The sequence below is a fragment of the Montipora capricornis genome, chromosome 10 (genome assembly GCF_036669925.1).
Source record: "Montipora capricornis isolate CH-2021 chromosome 10, ASM3666992v2, whole genome shotgun sequence".
In the NCBI taxonomy this organism is placed as follows: Eukaryota; Metazoa; Cnidaria; class Anthozoa; order Scleractinia; family Acroporidae; genus Montipora; species Montipora capricornis.
The window spans coordinates 25,263,388-25,286,518 of NC_090892.1; the positions used below are offsets into that span (position 1 = coordinate 25,263,388).

Here is a 23,131-nt window from a genome sequence, read left to right on the forward strand (position 1 = left end):
TTTCCCCACGAATTCGAAAAATAATTGCAGTTTTGTCCAGTTCCATTTAAAAATGTGACAAGAGCACTTTGAAGTTGCCTCTTTCGTGACTTGGAGAGCGTCATCTTGGATATGACGAGTCAATAGTCAACAAACGTGTTCGTTACCAAGTTCTTCGTGCTCCAAGAAATTCAAATGTAAGATGAACTATGGTAAGCGGTTCTTTGGTTCAAAAGCTAGTAGGCCATAAGTGCGACAGAAACTCAAGTGTAGATTCTCTGGTCAATCAAACTAGGCGGCAAAAATCAGCCACGGCAAATGTTAACAAGACTAAAACCTTGAACACGCGACATAGAAATATTCGACAAACCTACCTTCCTTTCTTTTTCACTTTCTTTCTTCTGCGACAGCCGTCTTTGATGCTTCAGCAAACGTATTTGTTTCGCCGACGACACTTTCAGATGTTGCTAAATACACATAGCAAGGCTTTTTCACATTAACAATTACCTCTGTTGGTTTTTTTACGCTTTCGAGGGGGATGAAACTAGACACGTGTCTATTGAATAAACAAAACAGAAGATTCCACCGGAAAATGAAAATTTAAAGAAAAGTTGGCCTGCGAAAATAAAACATGGATGGATTCCTCAAACCTGAAAACCCGACTGCTATATTGTTTGTTCGGGTCGGTCATTTTGCTAAGGAGGACTTCAAGCGGGATCTTCAGGTATATGAATATTGGTCTTGGTAGCATTCGTTTCATACTGAAATCTCAATCAGCCAGTCCAAAATATCATTTAATTGGAGCGAGAAAACTGAATCAAGCAATATAATGATGACTTGCACTGTTATGTTATGTTTCCCTGTTATGCGCTTTTTCAGGCAGTAAAATAAACAACTTGAAATGTATTTAAATGTTGTTAGAAAACGATTACTCTTACCATTCGATAGAAATATATAAATCTATCGTTTGTTGTATAGTTGTTGTATAGTAACAGGGATCTCGTAGAAAACCACGGTAGACGTATTAAACTTGATTTCCTGGCGTTTATTTCACAGGAATGAGCGCGGGATAGCACTGCAAGCTCTCTGTCGCTTCGTAAAACTCCTGCATATAACTCAAATATAAAACCCTGTCAAACGACCTCGAGGTAAATCTGTTCTGATGGTGAAGCTAACATTAATACAATTTACCCTCTGGCTTAATATTCAAGTCTACAAAGTATCGCTCTCCTAGCCTGTGTCGGTATGTCATTTTTTTCCCAATATTTTTTCGGTTGAATTTTATTTAGTTTTGCATCTTTCCTTCGTTTATAGTGGAAATTAGTCAAAAAAATTACAGAGCACCGGGAAGCTCTTAGTTTGTTTTTCGAAATGAAGAGAATTTCCGACTGAAATTGGAGTTTTTGTCGGTAACATGCGCTAACTCCTAAAGGCACTGAAGATTCGCTTAGCTCAACATTTTAGAACCAAATTTAATTAATGTTTACTTCGTAAAAACCTTCTCCTCAATACAATTAAAACGCTACAAAACATAGCCACAGTTCCACGATGGTTGTCACGCAAAGTTCTCATTTGCTTGTTTCCGCAAATTGTTGTCAATGTTGTTGTGTTTTGATCGTAGAATTGGAATTACTTTTGCAATTTGACTTCCGAATGGAATTGGCCAGCAAGTTCCTGTGCGAGTCTGTAGTAGTAGTTAGACGTACGGTGGCTTGTAAGGGCCATCAATAGTTCAGAAAAAAAATTTCATAATGACACTTATAACTGACAATTGACACTTCTAACTGTCAACAATAGTAACTGGCAATTCACACTTATAACTAGCAATTGACACTTATAACTAGCAATTGACACTTATAAGTAGCAATTGACACTTATAACTGGCAATTGATACTTATAACTGGCAATTGACACTTATAAGTAGCAATTGACACTTATAACTGGCAATTGACACTTATAAGTAGCAATTGACACTTATAACTGGCAATTGACACTTATAAGTAGCAATTGACACTTATAAGTAGCAATTGACACTTATAAGTAGCAATTGACACTTATAAGTAGCAATTGACACTTATAAGTAGCAATTGACACTTATAAGTAGCAATTGACACTTATAACTGGCAATTGACACTTATAACTGGCAATTGACACTTATAAGTAGCAATTGACACTTATAAGTAGCAATTGACACTTATAACTGGCAATTGACACTTATAAGTAGCAATTGACACTTATAACTGGCAATTGACACTTATAAGTAGCAATTGACACTTATAAGTAGCAATTGACACTTATAACTGGCAATTGACACTTATAAGTAGCAATTGACACTTATAAGTAGCAATTGACACTTATAAGTGGCAATTGACACTTATAAGTAGCAATTGACACTTATAAGTAGCAATTGACACTTATAACTGGCAATTGACACTTATAAGTAGCAATTGACACTTATAACTGGCAATTGACACTTGGACCACTGCGCAGTATTTTTGCGCGTCATGCGCATCACGTGCTTCACTTTACTCTCAACATGGCGAACACCGAGGAGGTGAGTGGCGGTTTCCAGTATATAAACTTGTTCTCCAATCGTGTATACGTTATTTTTTAGGTATAATTGATTAAGACTCTATGTAAAGATCTGTATGTCTTAGAATCTTGCCCAAATATGGTTAGGAAAACGGCTCAATGGGTTTTAAATCAGTTGGCAACTGAACGATCCTGCGATCGTCTAGCGCATGAAAAGAAGGTATCATTGTTACTCGTTCTCAACTCGTTCTATTTCTATTTTGTGAAACTATGCGGACACTGTGGTCACTGGTCCTAGCGACTATATGAACTGATGGGTCGTGTCTATGCCAGTTTTTACTTGTGTGCGTGAATTTCAAAATAATAATAATAATAATAATAATAATAATAAGCAAAGGAAGGGAAATTTATGGGTCCTGAAAACTGCAATTGATGACCTATCCTTCTAAAATGTCAAATGCATGTACTTGAACTGAACAGCCGTTTCGGGTTTGTCCAATGTTCAACTGGATTCGCCAACGAGGTCTGAGAATCCTTTGATCCGGGGAAAGAGACCACTTTAACGAGAAAGGATACCTAAAAGGAAAGCGCCTGTTAGTTTTCTTTATTGATTTATTATCATTTTAATAATATGCGTTTTCTTTTGCAGACTTAGTTTGCCATTATCGCGTCTGATTGAACGATTGCTTTGTCTTCTAAAATGCTGATGTATATGGTTGTATTGGGCATTTCTACGGTCAGCAAAGTGCAATGTATAGGCCCTCCATTTTTGGAACAGAGGGGAACGGTAATGGATCGCGATACTCTGATAGAACGTTATTTTTGGATGGGGATAAGTTACTTGGAAATTCTTTGCTTTCTCCTCGTGTACCATGGAATCCGTATTAGCATAAGACAGCTAAAGAGAATTCTGCGCTCGCGAAGCCTTGCACGGAGAAATCAGCAAAGCCGCGTGAATGCAGTAGTAGATGCAATCGAAAATGAACTGCAGATGGGAAACGGCACTTCGGTTGGTTATCGGCTCATGCATCAAAAAATATGTTCTTCCTACGGACTTGTTGTTGACAGGGAGACAGTGAGACTTGCATTGAAAGCCTTAGATCCAGAAGGAGTGCAAAGACGCTCAAAGAATCGTTTGAGAAGACGCACATACCAGGCTAATGGACCCAACTTTCTCTGGCACATCGATGGCTATGATAAACTTAAGCCCTTTGGGTTTTGTATTCATGGGGCCATCGATGGGTACAGCCGTCGCATTATGTGGCTTGAGGTAGATCACTCCAATAACAACCCAATTGTCATAGCCAAAGACAGTGCGTAGCTTAGGAGGAACATCACGAATCGTTCGAGGGGACTGTGGTACGGAAAATTGTTACGTTGCAGCTATTCAACGTTTTTTTAGAGAGGGACACGAAGACGTGTTTCAAGGAGACAACAGTTTCATGTATGGGCGGTCTGTTTCCAACCAGAGAATAGAAGCCTGGTGGAGCATCTTGAGAAAACTAAACACAGACTTTTGGATAAATTATTTTAAGGATATGAGGGAAATAGGTCTGTACAATGACGATGACATCCTGCATGTAGAGTGCCTCAAGTTTTGCTTCATGCCACTGATAAGAGAAGAATTGCATCAAACTGCAGAGCTATGGAATTTACATAGAATACGGCCACAGCCTTTAAACCGTGATTCCCCTTCTGGTAGACCAGATGTGTTGTATTTTTTGCCCCAGTTAAATGGAAGAGCCAATTATATTCACGATGTCACGCTGGATGATATAAAACTTGCCGAACAAATTTGCCGTGGTCAAAATACGTTGGATTTTTCACACAAAATTTTTGAAGAACTTGCTGCAATGATTATGGAGGATGAAAATCTAACATGTCCAAGAAGCCCAGATGAAGCTTTGGAATTGTACACAGATCTTCTCGATCACATTAACGATATCATATAAGCAATTATAACATATTTACTTGTCCAAGCTACTGTTTTTAGTAAAAAACTGATGTCTAGTTGAATCCGTTTTTAGGTGAAATTAGTGATCTTCACTTTACCTATAGGTTGAATATGCCCCCTACCTAAGTCTGACCGACTACAGATCGGGTGATTCAGAGTACCCACGCATAGCACTTTCCCTCGTAGGTTGTGATGCTGTAACAGAATAGATGAGTTTATGAAAAAAGGAGCCGATAAGATGATAAGGAAGAGTGGGAAGATGTGTTGAAATGCGTGCGACCCAGAACAGGAAAAGATAATTTCAATCATTTTTTTGGGTTTGATAGCTGACTGTGCCTTCACCACTACACGCTATCTTCCCCCCCCCCCCCCCTTCCCCCCCCCCCCCCCCCCCACACACACACACACACACACACTTCTTTTCATTGTATGGTATTGTATATAATAAGTCGTAACCGGCAGACATGATACGAACTAAAACCAATTCTAAATTGGCTGCAATCATTCTTTAGGCTTAGGTCAGGCTTATTGCAATAATTAAGACTTGGTTCTCTTTACTTTGCTGATTTGACATTCAACTGAGGTAAAAACGGGTTCAACCTCCTTTATTTTGAAACATTTTCTAACCTCATCTACGATGATGTTAGAAATCATTTACCCCGTGTCAATATGCAAACGTTATTCAAAACCGTTCCATGCAGATGTACATCCGTACCGTGATACTAGGTGAGCAGCTCCTATTAATTTTGATATAGTGCACTTAGCTATAGGACTTGGGCTTGGAAGGTCTTCATTCTCTAGGTTCGGAGCGGGGCTGTGGAACAATGTCCCAAGCATATTAAAAGACTTAACCGAACATAATTATTAATAAACAGTTACACAGTATGCTCATTAACATTTTGAAGAAAACAGATCAATATTTAGAACCTGAACTGATTGTCAAGCAAATGAGTAATCTTCATATTTAACGGCTTTCCCCATCTTTTCTCTATTTCTTTTTTTTTTTTTTAATTTTCTTTTTACTATTATTAGAATCACTATTACAGACCTTCCAACCCCCATGACATGCAAATCTGGAGATTTTCAAAAAAAAGCCCAGAAAAACCTGGAGATTAGGACCTCAAACCTGGAGACTTCAAAAATATGTGTCAAATAAAAACAACAACGACAGATTATTTGTTTCAGAGTATTCTTTACCTTATTAGTGCTCTTTGTTGAACTCTTTAGCTGCTTTTTTCTCAGAGCTGAGAAGATTAAAACACGGTGAAAGGGGAGGATCGTGGGCGCAACGAGACACCAACGGCTGGAGACTGAGCCTAGCATTGCCGCCATTTCCCTCACAAATTAGTTTTGATGAATTCGGCTGTTATGAGCACAGATTTCTCGATATTCCTTCATGCCTTCCGGAATTGATTGGCAATTTTAAGGCTTTCTGATTCACCGTGAGATTAACAGGTAAAGCCGTGAGACTGTGAGTTGGCATCCTAAGCCGTGAGGGTTGGAAGGTCTGCTATTACGCGGGATGACGTAGTCAGTCCGCGTTGATATTTCGGTCTTTGGTAGTTTTCATCGGAGTCACAAATTTTGATGTATTTTTAACTTTCCGGTAACCCGTGCCCTTGGCCAAAGCTTAAGGGATGTCTCGAAAATTTTGTGATTTTGTTGGCTGCAAGCACGTGTAAGTTAGGTTGCGTTGCAGAAGGCAGAGTACAAAGTCAAATTTTCAGGAGAAGGTAGGTGTCTCCAATTTTGACTGCCAAATGCTTTGTTATTCTGGTTACGTGGGATTCGTGTAAGGCGGACCGCGTAGTATGTTATTCTTATTTGTAGTCGCAAATCGCAAGTTTTTTTTAAGTTTCCAGTATCCCGTGGAACCAAGTGATCTCTTTGTTTCGCATGGAAGTCGGCGACGTGGAATCATGTCTGGCCGAAGAACACAGCCATAAATTAGCTTCAAAAGGTCCCATCGCCTTGACCCTTGACATCTCACCTAGATCTTTCTCGAAAGTTGCACCAACCATTTCTTTCTTTCATCGCAGGCTGAGCAGCGATTTAAGCTCGGAAATCTCGCAGATATTTTTCATCACGACCCGTAGGAGGAAAACAGCCACAAATTTTTAAGTGTTCCAACGAAGATTTCAAGTGAGCAATATTTCCATTACATAACCTAAACTGTGGTTATGTAGCATCGTTTGAGGATGAGGACGGCCAAGAAATTTACCAAAATGTTAAGAGCAAGGGCGGGGCGTCGAGGGTGTCATACATGTGTATATCGTCTTAATTGATTAAGAATCAAGTCTCAGCAGCGTTCAGCAGGTCTGCATGCTTTCTGGCATTCCTGTACAATGCTTCTCTGCTCCTTTTAATTCGTTACCTCCTAAGCGTCGGCTAACTGGTCCGACGAAGTCGAATTGCACAATGGGCAGGAAGCTAAGGCGTTCTTGTTCCTTTTTGTTACCGCATGCGATCATCTAAAATGTTAACAAGCTTAATTATACTCAGCTTAAATATAATCATAGTTAAATATAATCATAGCTAATCAAGGGCCGGGACTGGTTATGAAGCCTTAAAACTCTTAAAAGCCAGAACAATGTCGAAATCGATGGTGAATTGACAGTGCACCATCTTTTGTTTTCGCTTCGCACGGGTTCACAAATTAGTTGAGCGTAATTTAATCGATAGACTCGGATTAGTTATCTTCGCGAAAAAAGGTGTTTAGTGCGTAGTCGAGGCCAAACATACGGACATAGCATGAAACAAACAGATTTGTCGACATTCATAAACATCTCCATGCATTAACTATGATATAACGATTCTCCATGCGAAAGAACATCGCAGTGTATGGAACAACTAAAGCAGTGAGTAATGTAGAAGCTCTCGTAACCTGACATTGTTTGGTATTGTGAGCAGCTTCTATTGTTTTTAAGTTTAAGTCGTTCAAAATATTGATCATAATGATTACAATCCAAATTGTTCGATCTTATTTCAATGGAAGAGTTTCTATCCGACAAAGACAAATCTCAAAACTCTTGTTTTGGTTTCCCCAGTGCTGACATTTTGAATAATTGTGACGTGTGAAGGTTGCTTTATTGTATTCACACAACGAGCTTTTGTTTTGTAACAATAGAGAAACCATTATTCTCAGTTTCATTGTTATGATTTGACCTCGATGCCGCCGCGTCTGGTCATGATTTCTTTGCTTGGTTGCTGTTGAAATGGCAGAGTTCCAAACTCACACATTTGTTTCTTATATTTATATATTCGGCATTACGCTGGTCTTCAATGAGTTGGGTTTCGGCTCCGCTTTGCCATCGATTCCAATGCGTAAATGTCTTACATTCTTCTAGCCATAGTTTTATTGTCGTCTTTGATTTGTTTTTCTGAATGGCTATACGCTTGAAAATGAACTTGTTCTTTGTTTTTTATTTTTCTTTTTTTTTTCATTTTAAGGCCTGGCCAAACGCTCGCAACATTTCAACGCAACATCTTGCAACATTGTTGAGCACAACCTGTTGCATACGTTTGGCCACCCTGTTGCGATATGTTGCAACATGTTGGATGATGTTGGATCAAATTTGAAAACGGTCAAATTTTTCGTGAACATTTTGGATGTTGCACGATGTTGTACTCGTTTGGCCACGTCCACGCAACATTGTTGCGCTAGGGCATGCGCGTTGGGTCAACTTCTTGCGCCCCAGGGGCCTGCGGCACATGAACATTGACATGTTGTGTTGAAAATTATGGAAATGTTGCGTGGGTTTGGCCACCCCGTTCAACACATGTCGCATCATCATGCAACAATGTTGCAAGATGTTGCGTTGAAATGTTGCGAGCGTTTGGCCAGGCCTTTTAAATTGCTGAAAACATTCCAAGCGAGTTTCCGCTCTTTTTTTTTCACAGTGTCTCACCTTTTCGGATAAGCGATTACTTAACACTGCTTAGTAGTAGAATACCAAACAACATTTCTTTAAATTTTTTCATCACTTCCTCCAGTGATATTTGTTAATTCACGGGTGATTATACGTAGAGGTTTCTCAGTGCACGAGAACATGACAATGTCCATGTAAAAAGTGGAGAGTAGCAAAGGCTTTATGCGTCATGTGTAGGTGGATCTAAAATCACAACTTGAAGAATGGAACTTACTGAAAGAGGTATGTGGTTAATGGATTTATGAATTTTGTGAAGAGTGTTTTTTTTTTCAGAGATAAACAGTCCTCTGTTTGAGGTTTATTGCAGCCTTCAGTTTGGCGAGCGGGTGAAGCAATGAACGGGCTTTAGGGTTAGGGTTAGGCTGTGGAATACAAAGCAATGTATGGCGCTCTTTTTCAAATTGACACTTCATTGTATCTGAAAAATGCATGGTCACCCCCAATTTTCTTTTTGGGTAGCAAGAGCATTGGCTAAGTTCTGCTTTCTTCGCATAGTTTTAAACTCGCGCAAAAATATCCCTGTATCAGTAAGGATCACCCATAGGAAACCCGGGTGTCTCAAGATGCGTAGAACGTATGCGCGATGATAATAGTACAAACTTTCCTTAAGGAAGACACCTGATTCGTTAGTTGCACGTCATTAAAATTCAAGATACCATTGGCTGCGCGACCATGGGCACGAAACCAAAAAACCTTTATGCATGCATGTGGGATGTGTGCTATCCCTTCATTCTCCCTTGACACAGGCTACAATCAGTGGCAAAAGTCTTGGGACACTCAGCATTTGAAGTTGGTTTTCTTACTGAGTTTAAAAAATTGCCCCCTCCCCCCCAGAACAATGTTGCCTATAGTGAACATACATTTCTTTGTCTATTTCAACATTGATTGGGGGGAGGGGGGGAGTTTTATTTAGAAGTTTTCAGTGGAATTTTGACAGTTATGCTTAGTTCCTGACGTCTGAGAGGTTTTCAGGCCCATTCTGACACTAGCGTCCCAACTACTTTTGCCACTGATTGTAGACGTAACGGAAAGGCCATTCAAAAGAAAGTCGATTCGTATTGTTTCTGATTTATGACAGCTAAAGATAGCTGTGTACAGCAACAAGACACCAAGCCAAACCATAGGAATTTACTAACTGACAAACATGTGTGAAATGCGTAATTTCGGATTCCTCCTTTTTTTCCAAACATTATACAATCTGAGCTGTAAGGAATGAATATCTATCTTTCGGGGCTAGTGAAGAATTTTCCCAAGTTAGGCGAAAATTTTCGCATGAAAAATGGAAACATTGCCTTGTTTTCTCTGTCATATTATTGTTAAAGTGCATGTCTTATGCCATATCATGTAACAATGGGGAAAGATCTTCATACAAGTTATTAAGTTAAGCCATGATCCTGGCAGTGATGGACGCAATTTTTGCAATTGCGTAGAGAAGCCTGAAAAATGCAGGATTTCAAAGGGGTTTGAACCCGTGACCTCGCGGTACCGGTGCTCTAACCAACTGAACTATGAAGCCACTGACGTTGAGAGTTGGTCATTTGTGGGTTCTAATTTTCCCGTGAGGAATGAATCAATGAACGAAATGACACACAATGACCAGCTCCCAAAGTGAGTAGCTTCATAGCTCCATTGGTCAGAGCGTCGCACCGGTATCGTGAGTTCACGGGTTCAAACCCCGTTGAAGTCCTGAATTTTTCAGGCTTCTCTACGCAATTGCTAAAATTGCGTCCATACTGCCAGGATCATATAGCTTTACTTGATTTCATATCCGCAGTTCAGTATATGATTCATTTCATATCATTTCGTTCATACAAATTATTGTTGTAGACGAGCAGCAATATTAGCGATTAAGATTATCGAGCGAATGGGTTTAGCAATAGTTACAAAGAAATGAGAGCCTCCTTCAACGTCTTCCCTGTTAGTAGGAGGCTTGGAAAATCGAACTTCTTCGTTTTATTAGTTGCAGGTGACATTAGAATGTGTAAAGGGAAACATAGGGAACTTCAGGAAAAAATCCACCACGTGTCGAGATCATGTAGGATGGTGTAACATTGGTCAGTATTTGTGTTTCAATAAGAATACGAGTACCCAGAATACTATAAATGGAATCCGGCCCCACAAGGCTACTCTGATCGTCGATTGACTCAAACCCCCAGTGAAGATAACAATCTTTGCCTCATGATTGATATAGGGCTTTTTTTTTACCGGATGGAAACCGTCCCATCAATTTTCGTACACTGTGCTTTGGAATTTCTAGTTGGAAAAAAACATGGAACTGATATTTTGAAAAGTGTATCAAAGGAGGGCCATATGACGTCATAATTTTTTTAAAAGTCCATGCTACAAATTTCGTGCTAGAATTTTTTCATGTAGGCCCGATTGACCAGCCGTTTTGTACCCCCTGGTTCCTCCGCGCACACCACAGCTGGATCACTGGTCCAGCCAATTGTATTTTCCACCAATCAGAAAGTCGCCTGCCTGCCAAGTACAAAATACAATTGGCTAAATACAAAATTCAATTGCGTTCGATGGGAGGAGGATGTTAATCCTAGTCCCAAAACGACTGGAAATCGAGCCTATTTCTCTTACTGTTGCGTTAAAAATATGTGAAAAACACAGTTAACTCGTGATTTACCAAATACGGTTGTGAGTCAAACACGAGACAAAAAAAAATATTAAATAGAACACACTAGGCAAAATAGTATAACTGTAGAGTGAAAGGCACTCGAGAAATGACAATTTGCAGGGTTCCATAGCAACACTTTGGTGGTTAAGATTCTCCCCTCTTAAAATGAAACGGCCAACGTGAGAAAAAGAGGTTTCAAATTGAGATGATCGTCCAAAACAAAAAGCCATCAAAAGACCCCTTCAGCACGATTGTTTTGTTGTTCAGAGATTCGAAAATATTGCGTCACTCACTTTGATCTAAGCCTACAAACTATAACAATTCGTTAAGCCCCTACAATTCGGAATTAATAATCATAGATAACAAGGGGCCGGGTCTTTGTGAAAGAAAAATTAACTTGTGTCATTGGTAAAAAGAACACAACATGTATTAGAACATCAGAAAATGGGGCATACGTTTAATACAAACCCAACATACAACGTTATTATCTATACCGCAAAATTACTCAAGCGTAACAAGACAACTTGGCAACAAGGGAAACGCTTTTTCGTTAACTTGCGATCAGGTTAGTTCTCCGTAGGAGTGAATACAAAAAATGGCAAGAGCCAAGTGAACATAGTCCTGCAGAGTGAAGTATGGTTTCACGACAAAGCAGACCGTTTACCATTGTGAGGAATCCGGCTGTCCTTTCAATGCAATCACAAGTAATTGCTTGCAGTTAAATGCCCAGTGATATGCTCATTAATCAATTAATTAATTAATTAACACTTTCACTTTCATTGTAAATATTTAACAACTTTAACCAAAATGTTACGTTGTAACTAAAATGCTAACGACACTTGATAATTGAAGCATAAATACAAAATATATATGTACGTTTGCAAAAGCACAAACAATGCTTAACTCAAAAGTCACGGATTTTGTGACATCTAATGAGAACAATAAATCTTCATACAAACAAATACTGTTATCTGGAAGATAACCTACATAATATCGTTTTGCCACTTCTCTTTTGCTAACACGTTCGAGAATTCGGCGCGAAATTCCGTGTATTCATCATATGTAGAAGGCAATTCTAAAACGCATCCACACGTATGCGCGATTGGTCGTCTCGCAAATCCGTCCAGTTCAGTAAACTGGACATGAATAGTGGGAACACAAAGGACATCGGCACCGGTAACAAACATCAGGAACGATTTAAGTTGCGTGACATCCATGCCTCTGATGAATTTCTTGAGGTAATCAAGTGCCGAGCGTTGACTATTGCTGCAGGGCATCGCCTCCACCATACCAACCACCTTTTTGGTAGTAGGCTCCAATGACTCGTACTGTTCGTACACTTTTGCAGCTGTTGACCAATCAGTTTTTTGACAGTTCTTTTCCAGCAATACATGCCAACAATCTGCAATGTATTGTGGTCTCTGGATGAGCTCTTTGTGAGCAAGCTCTAAAATTAAGTCTCTCACATTTTCCTTGGTGGGACGCTTTCGGCAGGCGTAACGGTCAAGTAAATCAACGAGATCTTCATCATCAAAAGCACCTTCATCTTCGCTAGCTTTAAACGCTTCACGCACTAGTACTTCATCATCCGGGGGAAGGTAACGGTAGAACGAATTAAGCAAAGTTTCCTCGCAAACTTCCTTCTCCCCGAACAGGACACTGATAATAAATGCTGGGCTTAACATGATGGGGAAGTATCCCAGGTCCAACTTTCCTTTTGCTATGATGCGCCCTATAGATGTCCATTCATCACATTGAAAATCGTGCCTTAAGGTGGGCACCCTTTCTCTTTCACCCATCGTACAAGTAAGGTAGAACTGCTGCCAGAAACATGCAAGGGCGTCACGATAGATTCCTTTTTCGTCTTCTCCCATCTCATCATTCCCGCGTGCGTCAACCATGACAACCTTTATGCTGCAGTTCATGATTTCATCGCAGGTAAATGCTTGTATCGTGTCTTGTAAGACTTGTTCCCGTCGTATCCTCAATGTCCTAATAAAAGAAAAAGCATTAAACACCGTTTAATTATTAACAATGTAATTTCCTCTGTTTCCTTCCCTGAGCAGAATTCAAACAGTTTTTAAACGTGGCCTACGGTTGTCGCCCTTATCCAAGAACATTAAAAACTTTAACCATTTGCGGATGTAATAGCACTTTCTTCTCAGCCGGTCAGTTTTGGGTGACCAGAGGATTGAACCCACACCTCTACAATAATACTGCTACTACTACTACTGCTGTTGCTGCTACCACCACCACTACCACTACTACTACTACAGTAACTACTAATACTACTACTGATGATGATAATAATAATAATAATAATAATAATAATAATAATAATAATAATAATTTTATTAACAATAATGAAATTCGTAATCATATGATGAAATGTGCTTTAAACGCATAAAATTAAAATGTTACTGTCAACAACTTAACTGGTTTGAGATAACCAGGCGGTGGTTGATCAATTTGGTAAAAGGAATTTTGTATGATTGCAGGCTAAAAAAGTGATGAAGTTGAGGGGACGTGTGCTAGGGACTTATAATAAGTGGGAGGGCGGGGGGGGTTAATTATCGCAACTGCATTGGACAAATTTTGCTTGCATGTTATGTCTCAAACAGAAAAACTTAAAAGAAATACAGGTTTTTACCTCTCCGTCGCATTTGTAACCACAGAATCTGTCCGACCGAAATCAGGTGGAGGTGGATCTTTGCCATTATCATCACCAAAATCGGGACCACTTCCACTTCCAAACTCAGATCCCTCATCACTTCCACTACTTGTACCAGCTGGTGTTTGCATACTTCCACTGTCATGTACTGTGTCCTGATCGTTTCCACCTGCATCAGTTGATCCCTGGTCATTTTCATCTGCTGGCTCGTAATGGTTCAAGATACTTTCATCGCTCGATCTGCTGAAGGGTGAGTTACCTCCTATAGGTGCTAGACTCTGGGTAAAATAAAAATAGCAGTAATGTTTGTTATTTGGCTTGGAACGTGTTGGTGGACATTATATTTCCTGCATATCAATACAAATGAGTATGTGAACGACCAACATTAAGGCAGGTTTTGGAATGCCATGCCTCTTCCTCGATCCTACTTTTGATAAGAAGCACCAGTACCTCTTCTCCTATCATTGTTGCAAGGTACTCCTGGCGAAAGCGACGACCTCTGCTAACAGAAGAACCTCCCTACCTACGATTTTTCTGCAAGTTATGCATTGAAATGATCAAATCATTAATTAAAATAGTAATTTGATTGCAGTGTGCAAGGTACATACCAAGAAATGGTAACAAACCTTAGTGAAAGTGCCTATTCAGCCTATAGTGTTCCTCTGCTTTTTTGGCTTCGACGTGGACAAAACAGCATTAACTTTTCAAATCAAATTTTAAAAGGCTTATGCAAAATTAATGTGCTGTTCTGTACTTATATAATAACAATTTATTCGATCGTAATAACAACAACAATAATAATAATAATAATAATGATGATGATAATGATAATGATAATAATAATATTAATAATAATATTAAAACTATTAAATATGATAATAACAAGTCAGGAGGCTTTACTCACCATATTGGCTTCCTTAGATACCCTAAAAATAAACGAATAAAAATTGATAAAAACTTATAATGACAAATTATATTTATTACAAAGATAATGACTGGAAAAAGGACAAAACAACCACAGCAGGTGGAACTGATCAGAAATAACAGAAGCCACTGTACTTCACAAACGAATAGTGTATCCTTTGCATGGGGGCATTGTAAATGTCTCAAGGGTTGAAAAGAAGACAACATGAAAATTATGAATTCTTTAATCACATTCCTAATGCAATTAAATATGTACTTTGGCAATTGAAAACAATACAATTTATAATGCAAATCCTGGCTTTGTGAAATTAGTATATGACCCAATCATTATTACAGTTATCTTTTGACTCAATATTCATGTAAGGTTTTTTCTATGCATTAGTGTAACACAAAAAAAATTATAAATGAGTAGCTTTGGCTTTTACAACAAAAATTACTCTGTAGGATAACCCAGAATCTTTCCAGTAGTCAAAGATTTTACTGTAAAAGATATGAACTGTAAAGTCATCCTTTTCCCATGTTCATGCATCACGTACAATGTACCTGTTCACAATTCTGCATTGGTATTTTCAAAACGTTTGGATTTTCATCTAAAAACACTATTTTAATTGAGGAATATGACAATAGTTCTTGACCTGGCCCCAGTTGATCGAAGGGTGGATAGCACTATCAACTGGATAACTCAATTGGTTATGCTAGTGTTTATCCAATGGATAGCGATTTACCCGGTGGATACTGTCATGCACCTTTAGAACAGCCGCGGCCTGCTACTGAGAAAATAATACAATAACTCTCAGGAATTAAAAAAAAAATTCACTAAAAGTAATTGTAACAACATTTATTCATTTATTTCATTAATTTAATTATTTACTTTTTCATTTACATATTTGAGACTGTAACCACTGATTGTAAGATTGCACATTGCAATTCATTAGCACCATAAAATTATTATTGGATACATGTGCAGCAAAGTTCTCAATCTGATTTGAAGTAAGCGTCTGCTGAACGTTAAGTAGGCTGCTGAGCCATAAAAATTTGAAATTTGTGCGGGGGCTGTTCCCCCGGAAACTTTTGAAATATTGAGTTTCCAGCCTTTTGAGCATCAAATTGAAAATTATTTACCATTATTTTTCATACAGCTTCAGCTTGTTTGAAAAATCGTATTGGAAAAAAAAAATTTTGAAACAGACTGTGTAGGCCTGGAACTGAATTATTTCACTGTGAAGGGCTGGGACTCAAGTGAATGTCGCATACCTGGATGTTTACGTCATTGAAAACATGGCAGTTGTCACATATAGAAGCACTAGCAACTTAGTTGGTTTTCTTTGTTTTTGACTATATTATACAAAGTACGACAAGAGAAAAACAAAGAGAAAAACAAACAATGTAAACTAAGCGTCGATCAATCGCTGGGTGCCGCCTTCTACTGAGAACCCTGTGTGCAGTACACTGGTCAATAATTAAACTGAGAAATGGAGAAACTGACAAAATTTGAACATTTTAAATCATTATAAATAATATGCAAACACACATGCTGGGATGCCAGGTTCAGTTACATGTACGTGTACATGTACTGTAGCACACACAACCACATACATGTAGTTTGTGATACAAAAACAAAAATTTGAGGTGTAAAATGGCTCACTTAAATGGCACTTACTGGGTTGCACACTGTTGGGAATATCCAGGTGACTTACCCACCAATGGAACAGTTTGAATCTGCTTAAATTGCAAGTGACACACTGGGCATTTGATAAAACCATTACCAGCTGTCTGAAAAGTACAAAATGATTGTGGTTAAGTTCATTTGTAGTGTATTCAATTTTGGTATAAACTACAGTTGTAACTGCTTTTAATGCAATTGAAAATATAAATTATGCAGTGTCACACTGAGATCTCCATTTAATACAACAAGAAGAAAAGAGTATGTGGAATATTCAGTCCATTTCATTAAAAATTATTTGAAAATACCTTCAGCCATTCCCCCAAACAAGATGCGTGGTAAGTGCAATGACATCCTACAGGGTGTGCTGACTCATCATCCAATGTCACATCCATTAAGCATATTGCACACTGATGGAGACAAATGTCAGGTTGGATGAGGATTGTTCTGTACTCAACTACACTACCAAAACTGAAAGGGTTACGGGGTGGCTTCACAATAACACCAAGGTATAATGGGAGTAATAATAAGTGTGCAAACAGGAAAAAATATGTGGGTTTATTTATGCACGTAACAGGCAACTCAACAATTTTTGTATATCTACATGTACATGTAACTGTATTTCAGTATGAATACATGTAATGCATTACAATATACTTTACAGTAAATGCAATGGGCCATTAGCAGAAAAACATAAGGTCTTCTACTGCCTTTGAAATTTTATTCATGTGCTGTACCTTAAATACAAACATCTTTGGTTACATTTTGTATGCTAAGTTCTCAGATACATTGTAGGTCATTGCTGCCCTTACATGTATATCTTTCCTCAAACCACAGTTCACTAGACAAGCCAAATATAAGAAAACAGTCGTCCAAAATTCTTAACCTCAGTGGACTGATGGTAAAAACTGCAAACAGAGTTGACACAACATACACCCTAGTTGGGGAAATCATCAACTGCACATAAAATTAATTACATGCTCCAAATTAAAAAGATAACATGACACCTCACCTGTAACAACTTCTTTTGCTCAGAAGAAGGGAAGTTCCTAAAAAAAACCATTTCCTAGTTAAGTAAAAGATGTTCACAGCTAACATAATAATCATCAACACCATCATCATCTGCTGAATTATGATACAGACTGTAATAATTCCTAGCAGTATAACACACAATCAATGATTGGACTTTGCATTTCATTCTTTGAGTGGAGGTTACAAAGATCTATATTTGAAAAGTCTATTTGCACTGGCCAATAATAAGGTTCCTTTAACACTAAGAACTGTTCAGGATGAACAAGGCATTAGCAGTACTGTTGTTCTTAGACTAATAAGATCCGTGAGTGAAAAGGATCTATTTATTACTAAACTGCACAAAGGAAGTTATGAAAATAAAAAAAAAACCTGTAATTACCTAATGTCAACCACAGTATCATCCAGATCCCAACTGTCACATGCTAAGCCATATCCTTTGAATACTATTTCATCCCCTGAATCATCTTGCTGGGGAGTTGAACTGAAAGCAGGCCTAAACACATGGCCACTGTGCCCTGAAGATGAACTGAAAACAGACTTTTCAAGAAACCAATCGTCATCTACCTTTGGGACACAACTGCCTTCTGCTTGATCCCTCTGCTTTGACATTAGATAAATTCTGGGTCTTGTTAATTTGTTGGTGGCAATGTAATTGTTTAATGTGAAACTTTCCTCAATAGCTTCACATTTAAAGTTGCCCAAATGGAATTCCATTTCTGTAGCTTGTCCTCGAGAACTTTCCCCATTTGGAAAAAAGAGGTCAGTGAGAGTACTGATCATTTCAGAGTAGCCGATGTCACAAGATAAAGCCATTTCACGATGACCACCACCTGTTGATTCACGAACCATAACATAACGTTTGGTTTCTGGGTTAAAATGCTGCCATGCCAGCCTTACTTTTCTCATCTTGACCTTAGTTGCTGGCAATGCCTCACTAGTCACTTTGGACTTTTTTCCGGTTGTGCTGGAGTCGGTGCCACTTCTCTTTTTTCTGCCCAACAGTTTTTCAACAAGTAACATTTTCCTTTTTTCCCTTGTTTCTTCCACTGACTGATGAGACTCAGCAAAGGCCCGCAGTGCTAAAATATCTCCTTTTGCCACAATTCCCATGTCTTTCAAAAAATCATCAGATGCCAATAAAATTGCTCTTTTATCCATCTAAGAAGAAGGCAAATAGACAGTCTTTTGAGACACATGGCTTGTGTGTTTTTATCAATTTTTCTAGATTGTAGCCTGAGTGTTTCATGTATGCAGTTTTAAAATAGGTAAAGTAGTAAAAAAAAAAGTTTTAGAATATTTCTCATATATACGTCATAATAATTATTATTGTTATATAAAGGTTTGAAAGCTATGAAAATAAAAAATTTAGTGCTCTTATTGCATTTCATTAAAATCCGGTCACTTATTGAAACTGCCTTTCAAAGGCCCTGAATGAGTATGAATCATATGATAAAATATATTTGCCTTTAGACATACTTTAATACTGAAATATGTAGGGATACTCCTAAAACAATGTGCACCATATTAAGATCGAGTTAAAAACTAAATAAAAAGATAAATGAAAAATATAGAAATAATTATGGATGAAAAAGAAAATTGTTTACATGCCTTCAATCCTAAAATAGATATAGATCTACATTATAAAATTACTATTTACGAGATTTTATCTACAATTATTTTAAAATTTAAGAATTAAATACAGAGAATTTAATTTAAATTTTAACAAATCAAAACATCATAATGACCTAGTAGTTGGCATTTATACAACTGGATATGTACCACTGGTGAAGGAAAAATGTCATTAGTTACATTGATGAAACAAAACATTTATCACCAACATATTCATCTGATAACCAATATAACCTGGCCACTACCATTTGGCCAAACATGAATTGAATTCCTTCTATCCTTCTCCAGATAGCATCGGTTTGTATGGTTCCCATAAGTATCTTAAAATCACTTACGATGTATCATGTAACAATGGCAGTGACAAGGGGTCGCCAACAGTTATACAGGTACAGACACAATTGCAAGGCAAAGAAAGCACTTATTAAATTATCAATGTGTGTTAAGGACAGTACATACTATTGCTATTGCACATACGTTCTATGCATCTCGAGATACTTGGATTTCCTATCGATGATGCTTACTAATACAGGGATATTTTTGCCTGGTTTAAAATTATGCAGAGAAAGTAGATCTTAGTAAGTACTATTGGTACCCAATAGAGATAAATAAGCTTCAATTTGAGAAAAAATGCTATACATTGCTTTGCATTTTAAAGCTGTTTAAAAATATTATTCATCACTTATCTTTGAATAATTGCATGGTTTGCCCCAATTTTCTTTTTGGATTGCAATAGATCTTATTCATAAATGGAGGTCAATTTATGATTGTTTTGTCCAAGTGCAAATTAGCCTACCAAGCCTCGATACCATATAGTGAATTGAAAGGAATTCTTGCTCTAAAATGAGGCTTGGTAGGCTAATTTGCACTTGGACAAAAGAATTATAAATGTGACCGCCATTTATGAATAAGGTCTATAACACTTGTCAATATTTAAATTACCTGCAGGATCATTAACAGGGGCAAAAATACCTTTGAATTAGTAGGCACTGTCCTTAAAAGAATAAGCGCGGATTAACAACACTCGATTGCAAATTACTCACCTTTTCACTTTTAAGTTGAAGAAGAATACTCTCTTCAACACCACTCTCTCTTAAAAAATGACAAACCTGAAATTGTATCAAAGAAATGGTTTCACTTTTGCCTGGTATTTTATCAGATTTTCGATTGAATGGCACGAGAAGAATCCTGAATATCTCAGCATTACTTGGAATTAACTAGGTTTGGAAGCATCGCCATGTGAATTTTCAGGTGGAATTGAATAGCCAAGATTCGCCATCCACACCCACGACAAAAATGCGATAATTGAAGTAAGTTTACAGTAGTTCTACAAACATAAATACCCTTTATTTTTGTGGGGTCGTTACGTACGTCGTTACGTACGTGGTTCCAGTAATGAATGGTCTCAGAGAATCTTTTATAACACGTCATAGAGACAGAAAATCGACACGATCCATCAGTTCATGTAGTCGCTACAACTAGTGACCACAGTGTCCGCATAGTTTCACAAATGACCAGTTGTAAATAGAGCGAGTTGAGAACGAGCAACAATGATACCTTCTTTTCATACTCTAGACGATCGCAGGATCATTCAGTTGCCAACTGATTTAAAACTCATTGAGCCGTTTTCCTAATCATATTTGGGCAAGATTCTAAGACATACAGATCTTTACATAGAGTCTTAATCAATTATACCTAAAAAATAACGTATACACGATTGGAGAACAAGTTTATATACTGGAAACCGCCACTCACCTCCTCGGTGTTCGCCATGTTGAGAGTAAAGTGAAGCACGTGATGCGCATGACGCGCAAAAATACTGCGCAGTGGTCCAAGTGTCAATTGCCAGTTATAAGTGTCAATTGCTACTTATAAGTGTCAATTGCCAGTTATAAGTGTCAATTGCTACTTATAAGTGTAAATTGCTACTTATAAGTGTCAATTGCCAGTTATAAGTGTCAATTGCTACTTATAAGTGTCAATTGCTACTTATAAGTGTCAATTGTCAGTTATAAGTGTCAATTGCTACTTATAAGTGTCAATTGCCAGTTATAAGTGTCAATTGCTACTTATAAGTGTCAATTGCCAGTTATAAGTGTCAATTGCCAGTTATAAGTGTCAATTGCTACTTATAAGTGTCAATTGCCAGTTATAAGTGTCAATTGCCAGTTATAAGTGTCAATTGCCAGTTATAAGTGTCAATTGCTACTTATAAGTGTCAATTGCTACTTATAAGTGTCAGTTGCCAGTTATAAGTGTGAATTGCCAGTTACTATTGTTGACAGTTAGAAGTGTCAATTGTCAGTTATAAGTGTCAATTGACAGTTACTAAGTGTCATTATGAAATTTTTTTTCTGAACTATTGATGGCCCTTACAAGCCACCGTATAGACAACAACATTGACAACAGCACGAATAAACAAGCAAATGATAACGTTGCGTGACTGCCTGACGACCATCTTTAACATTACAATGCGATTTAAAGTGTGGAGCTCAGCGAGTCTTCAGTGTCTCTGGCATATGTCCGTTAAGAGCTTTCATAGCTTCCGCAGGTTCCTTAATTTTTTTTATTCTTTTTGCGACATAAATGAAGGACAGATGCCGGTCATTCGACAATAACAGTACAGGAGAATTGAACGACAAAAATTGAAACAAAAAATTTGGAAAATAAAAGACATTCCGATCCCGGCCCCGCCTTTTGGCTACTACCCAAAAATTGAAACCAAAAAATTGGGGAAAAAAAGACACCCGACCCCTGCCCCGGCCCCGCGTTTTGGCTACTGCCTAAAAAAAAATTATATATTAATGGAGGGTACGAAAGCTCTTAGGGACATCTCAGTTTGTTTTTCGAGATGAAGAGAATTTGCGGCAGAAATGATGGAATTAGAGTTTTTGAGGGTATACGCTAACTCCCAGACGCATTGAAGACTCGCTGAGCTCCACAAGAACCACATGGTATTGATGTTTTCTTTGTAAAAACCTCCGCAATACAATCAATGTAGTGCTTTTTATCTTAAAATTGGATTCGGATCTTGCTAGCCAATTTGTAAACCCTTGACGTTCGAATAGAAATGGCTAGCAAGGTCCTCTGTGAGTCTGACTTTACTACAAACCGTTTGTAGTAAACATTGAAAACAATACGAACTTCACATTTTGCGAAAACAAGCAAATGAGAACATTGCGTAACTGCGTGATGACTCTCGTGGAACTGTGACTGTGACTTTCGTTTTAATTGCACTGCGGAGAAGTCTTTTACGAAGTAAACATTAAAATGCGGTTTTAAAGTGTGGAGCTCAGCGAATCTTCAGTGTCTCTGGGAGTTAGCGTATATTCCCCACACAAACTCCAATTTTAGCCGGAAATTCTCTTAATTTCGAATACTCCAATACTCCGATCCTCGCAAAAAAGCAAGTTCGATTTTAAAATACAAAATTCCAATTGAGAAAAAGAAAACCTAAGATGTCCTTTAAAGACTTTCATAGCTTTCGTAGGTTCCTTAATTTTTTTGAGTTATTTCCACCATAAATGAAGGACAGATCAGGAACATTCGCATACAACAGTACGGGAGAACAACGATAAAAATTCAAACAAAAAAAGGGAAAAAAAGAACAGTTTTGTTGCTTCAGTCAGCTGGGTTCAGTTTGATTTTTCGTTTTAACTGAAGGAGTTCGTGGTTGCTTAGAGAAGACAAATTTCCAGTGGGGAGGGGCAACAACAGAGCCTCTGTGACATCAAATAAAAAAATAGGTCCGCAATGCGTACATGTGTGGCTTACGAAATTAAGCTGCTTTGATGGGGGACGTTACAAATTAAAAGGATCTGTTTTGTCATTGAGTTTCTATTAGTAGAGCTAGTATCTGATTACGGTTAGTTTTCAATATTGTTCCTCTCAATCAATACAATAAGATAATTGACATACATCCGTCCTGAAATGCTTATTTTCAAGATGAGGGTTATTAGGTAAAGTTTTATGGAGGTGTCATTTTGACAACAGAGGTTGCGCATGTAACCTGAGGATTTAAGGAACTGAAAAAATGTCAGCATCATGTCCTATAGTGGGCTTATAGATTCAGTCATGATTTTGTTTACGTAACCAAGTGGAATTGAGTTCTGAGTTTGTCCAGGGCAAGTGTTGTGAAATCAACTCCAGGGAAGCATTTCGTATGAATGCTTTTGGCATTTTGTGTACCAGTGCA

General features: G+C 38.0%; 1 protein-coding gene and 1 pseudogene across 1 annotated transcript; one reads left to right on the forward strand and one right to left on the reverse strand.

The window, feature by feature from the left end:
* The first annotated feature begins 3,003 nt into the window (after nt 1–3,003).
* LOC138021737 (uncharacterized) lies at nt 3,004–4,471 on the forward strand (annotated as a pseudogene).
* A 6,984-nt stretch (nt 4,472–11,455) lies between these two features.
* On the reverse strand, nt 11,456–20,701 carry LOC138021730 (uncharacterized). Its single transcript, XM_068868719.1, has 9 exons — nt 20,692–20,701; nt 19,980–20,045; nt 17,690–18,468; nt 17,291–17,327; nt 16,587–16,688; nt 16,276–16,388; nt 14,596–14,617; nt 13,671–13,969; nt 11,456–13,012 (listed from the first exon to the last, which is right to left on the reverse strand). Exons 3-9 carry the CDS (start codon nt 18,466–18,468, stop codon nt 12,004–12,006), a joined length of 2,361 nt encoding a protein of 786 aa, XP_068724820.1. The 5' UTR covers nt 19,980–20,045; nt 20,692–20,701; the 3' UTR covers nt 11,456–12,003.
* Between the last annotated feature and the right edge of the window lie 2,430 nt (nt 20,702–23,131).

Bases quoted from the DNA above. Each gene is read 5' to 3' on its own strand.
- LOC138021730 (XM_068868719.1), bottom strand. From the start codon at position 18,468: ATGGATAAAAGAGCAATTTTATTGGCATCTGATGATTTTTTGAAAGAC. The intron at 17,328-17,689 runs GTAATTACAGGT...GGTTTTTTTTAG, and splicing joins GATACTGTGGTTGACATTAG to GAACTTCCCTTCTTCTGAGC. The intron at 13,013-13,670 runs GTAAAAACCTGT...TTCTTTTATTAG, and splicing joins GTTACAAATGCGACGGAGAG to GACATTGAGGATACGACGGG.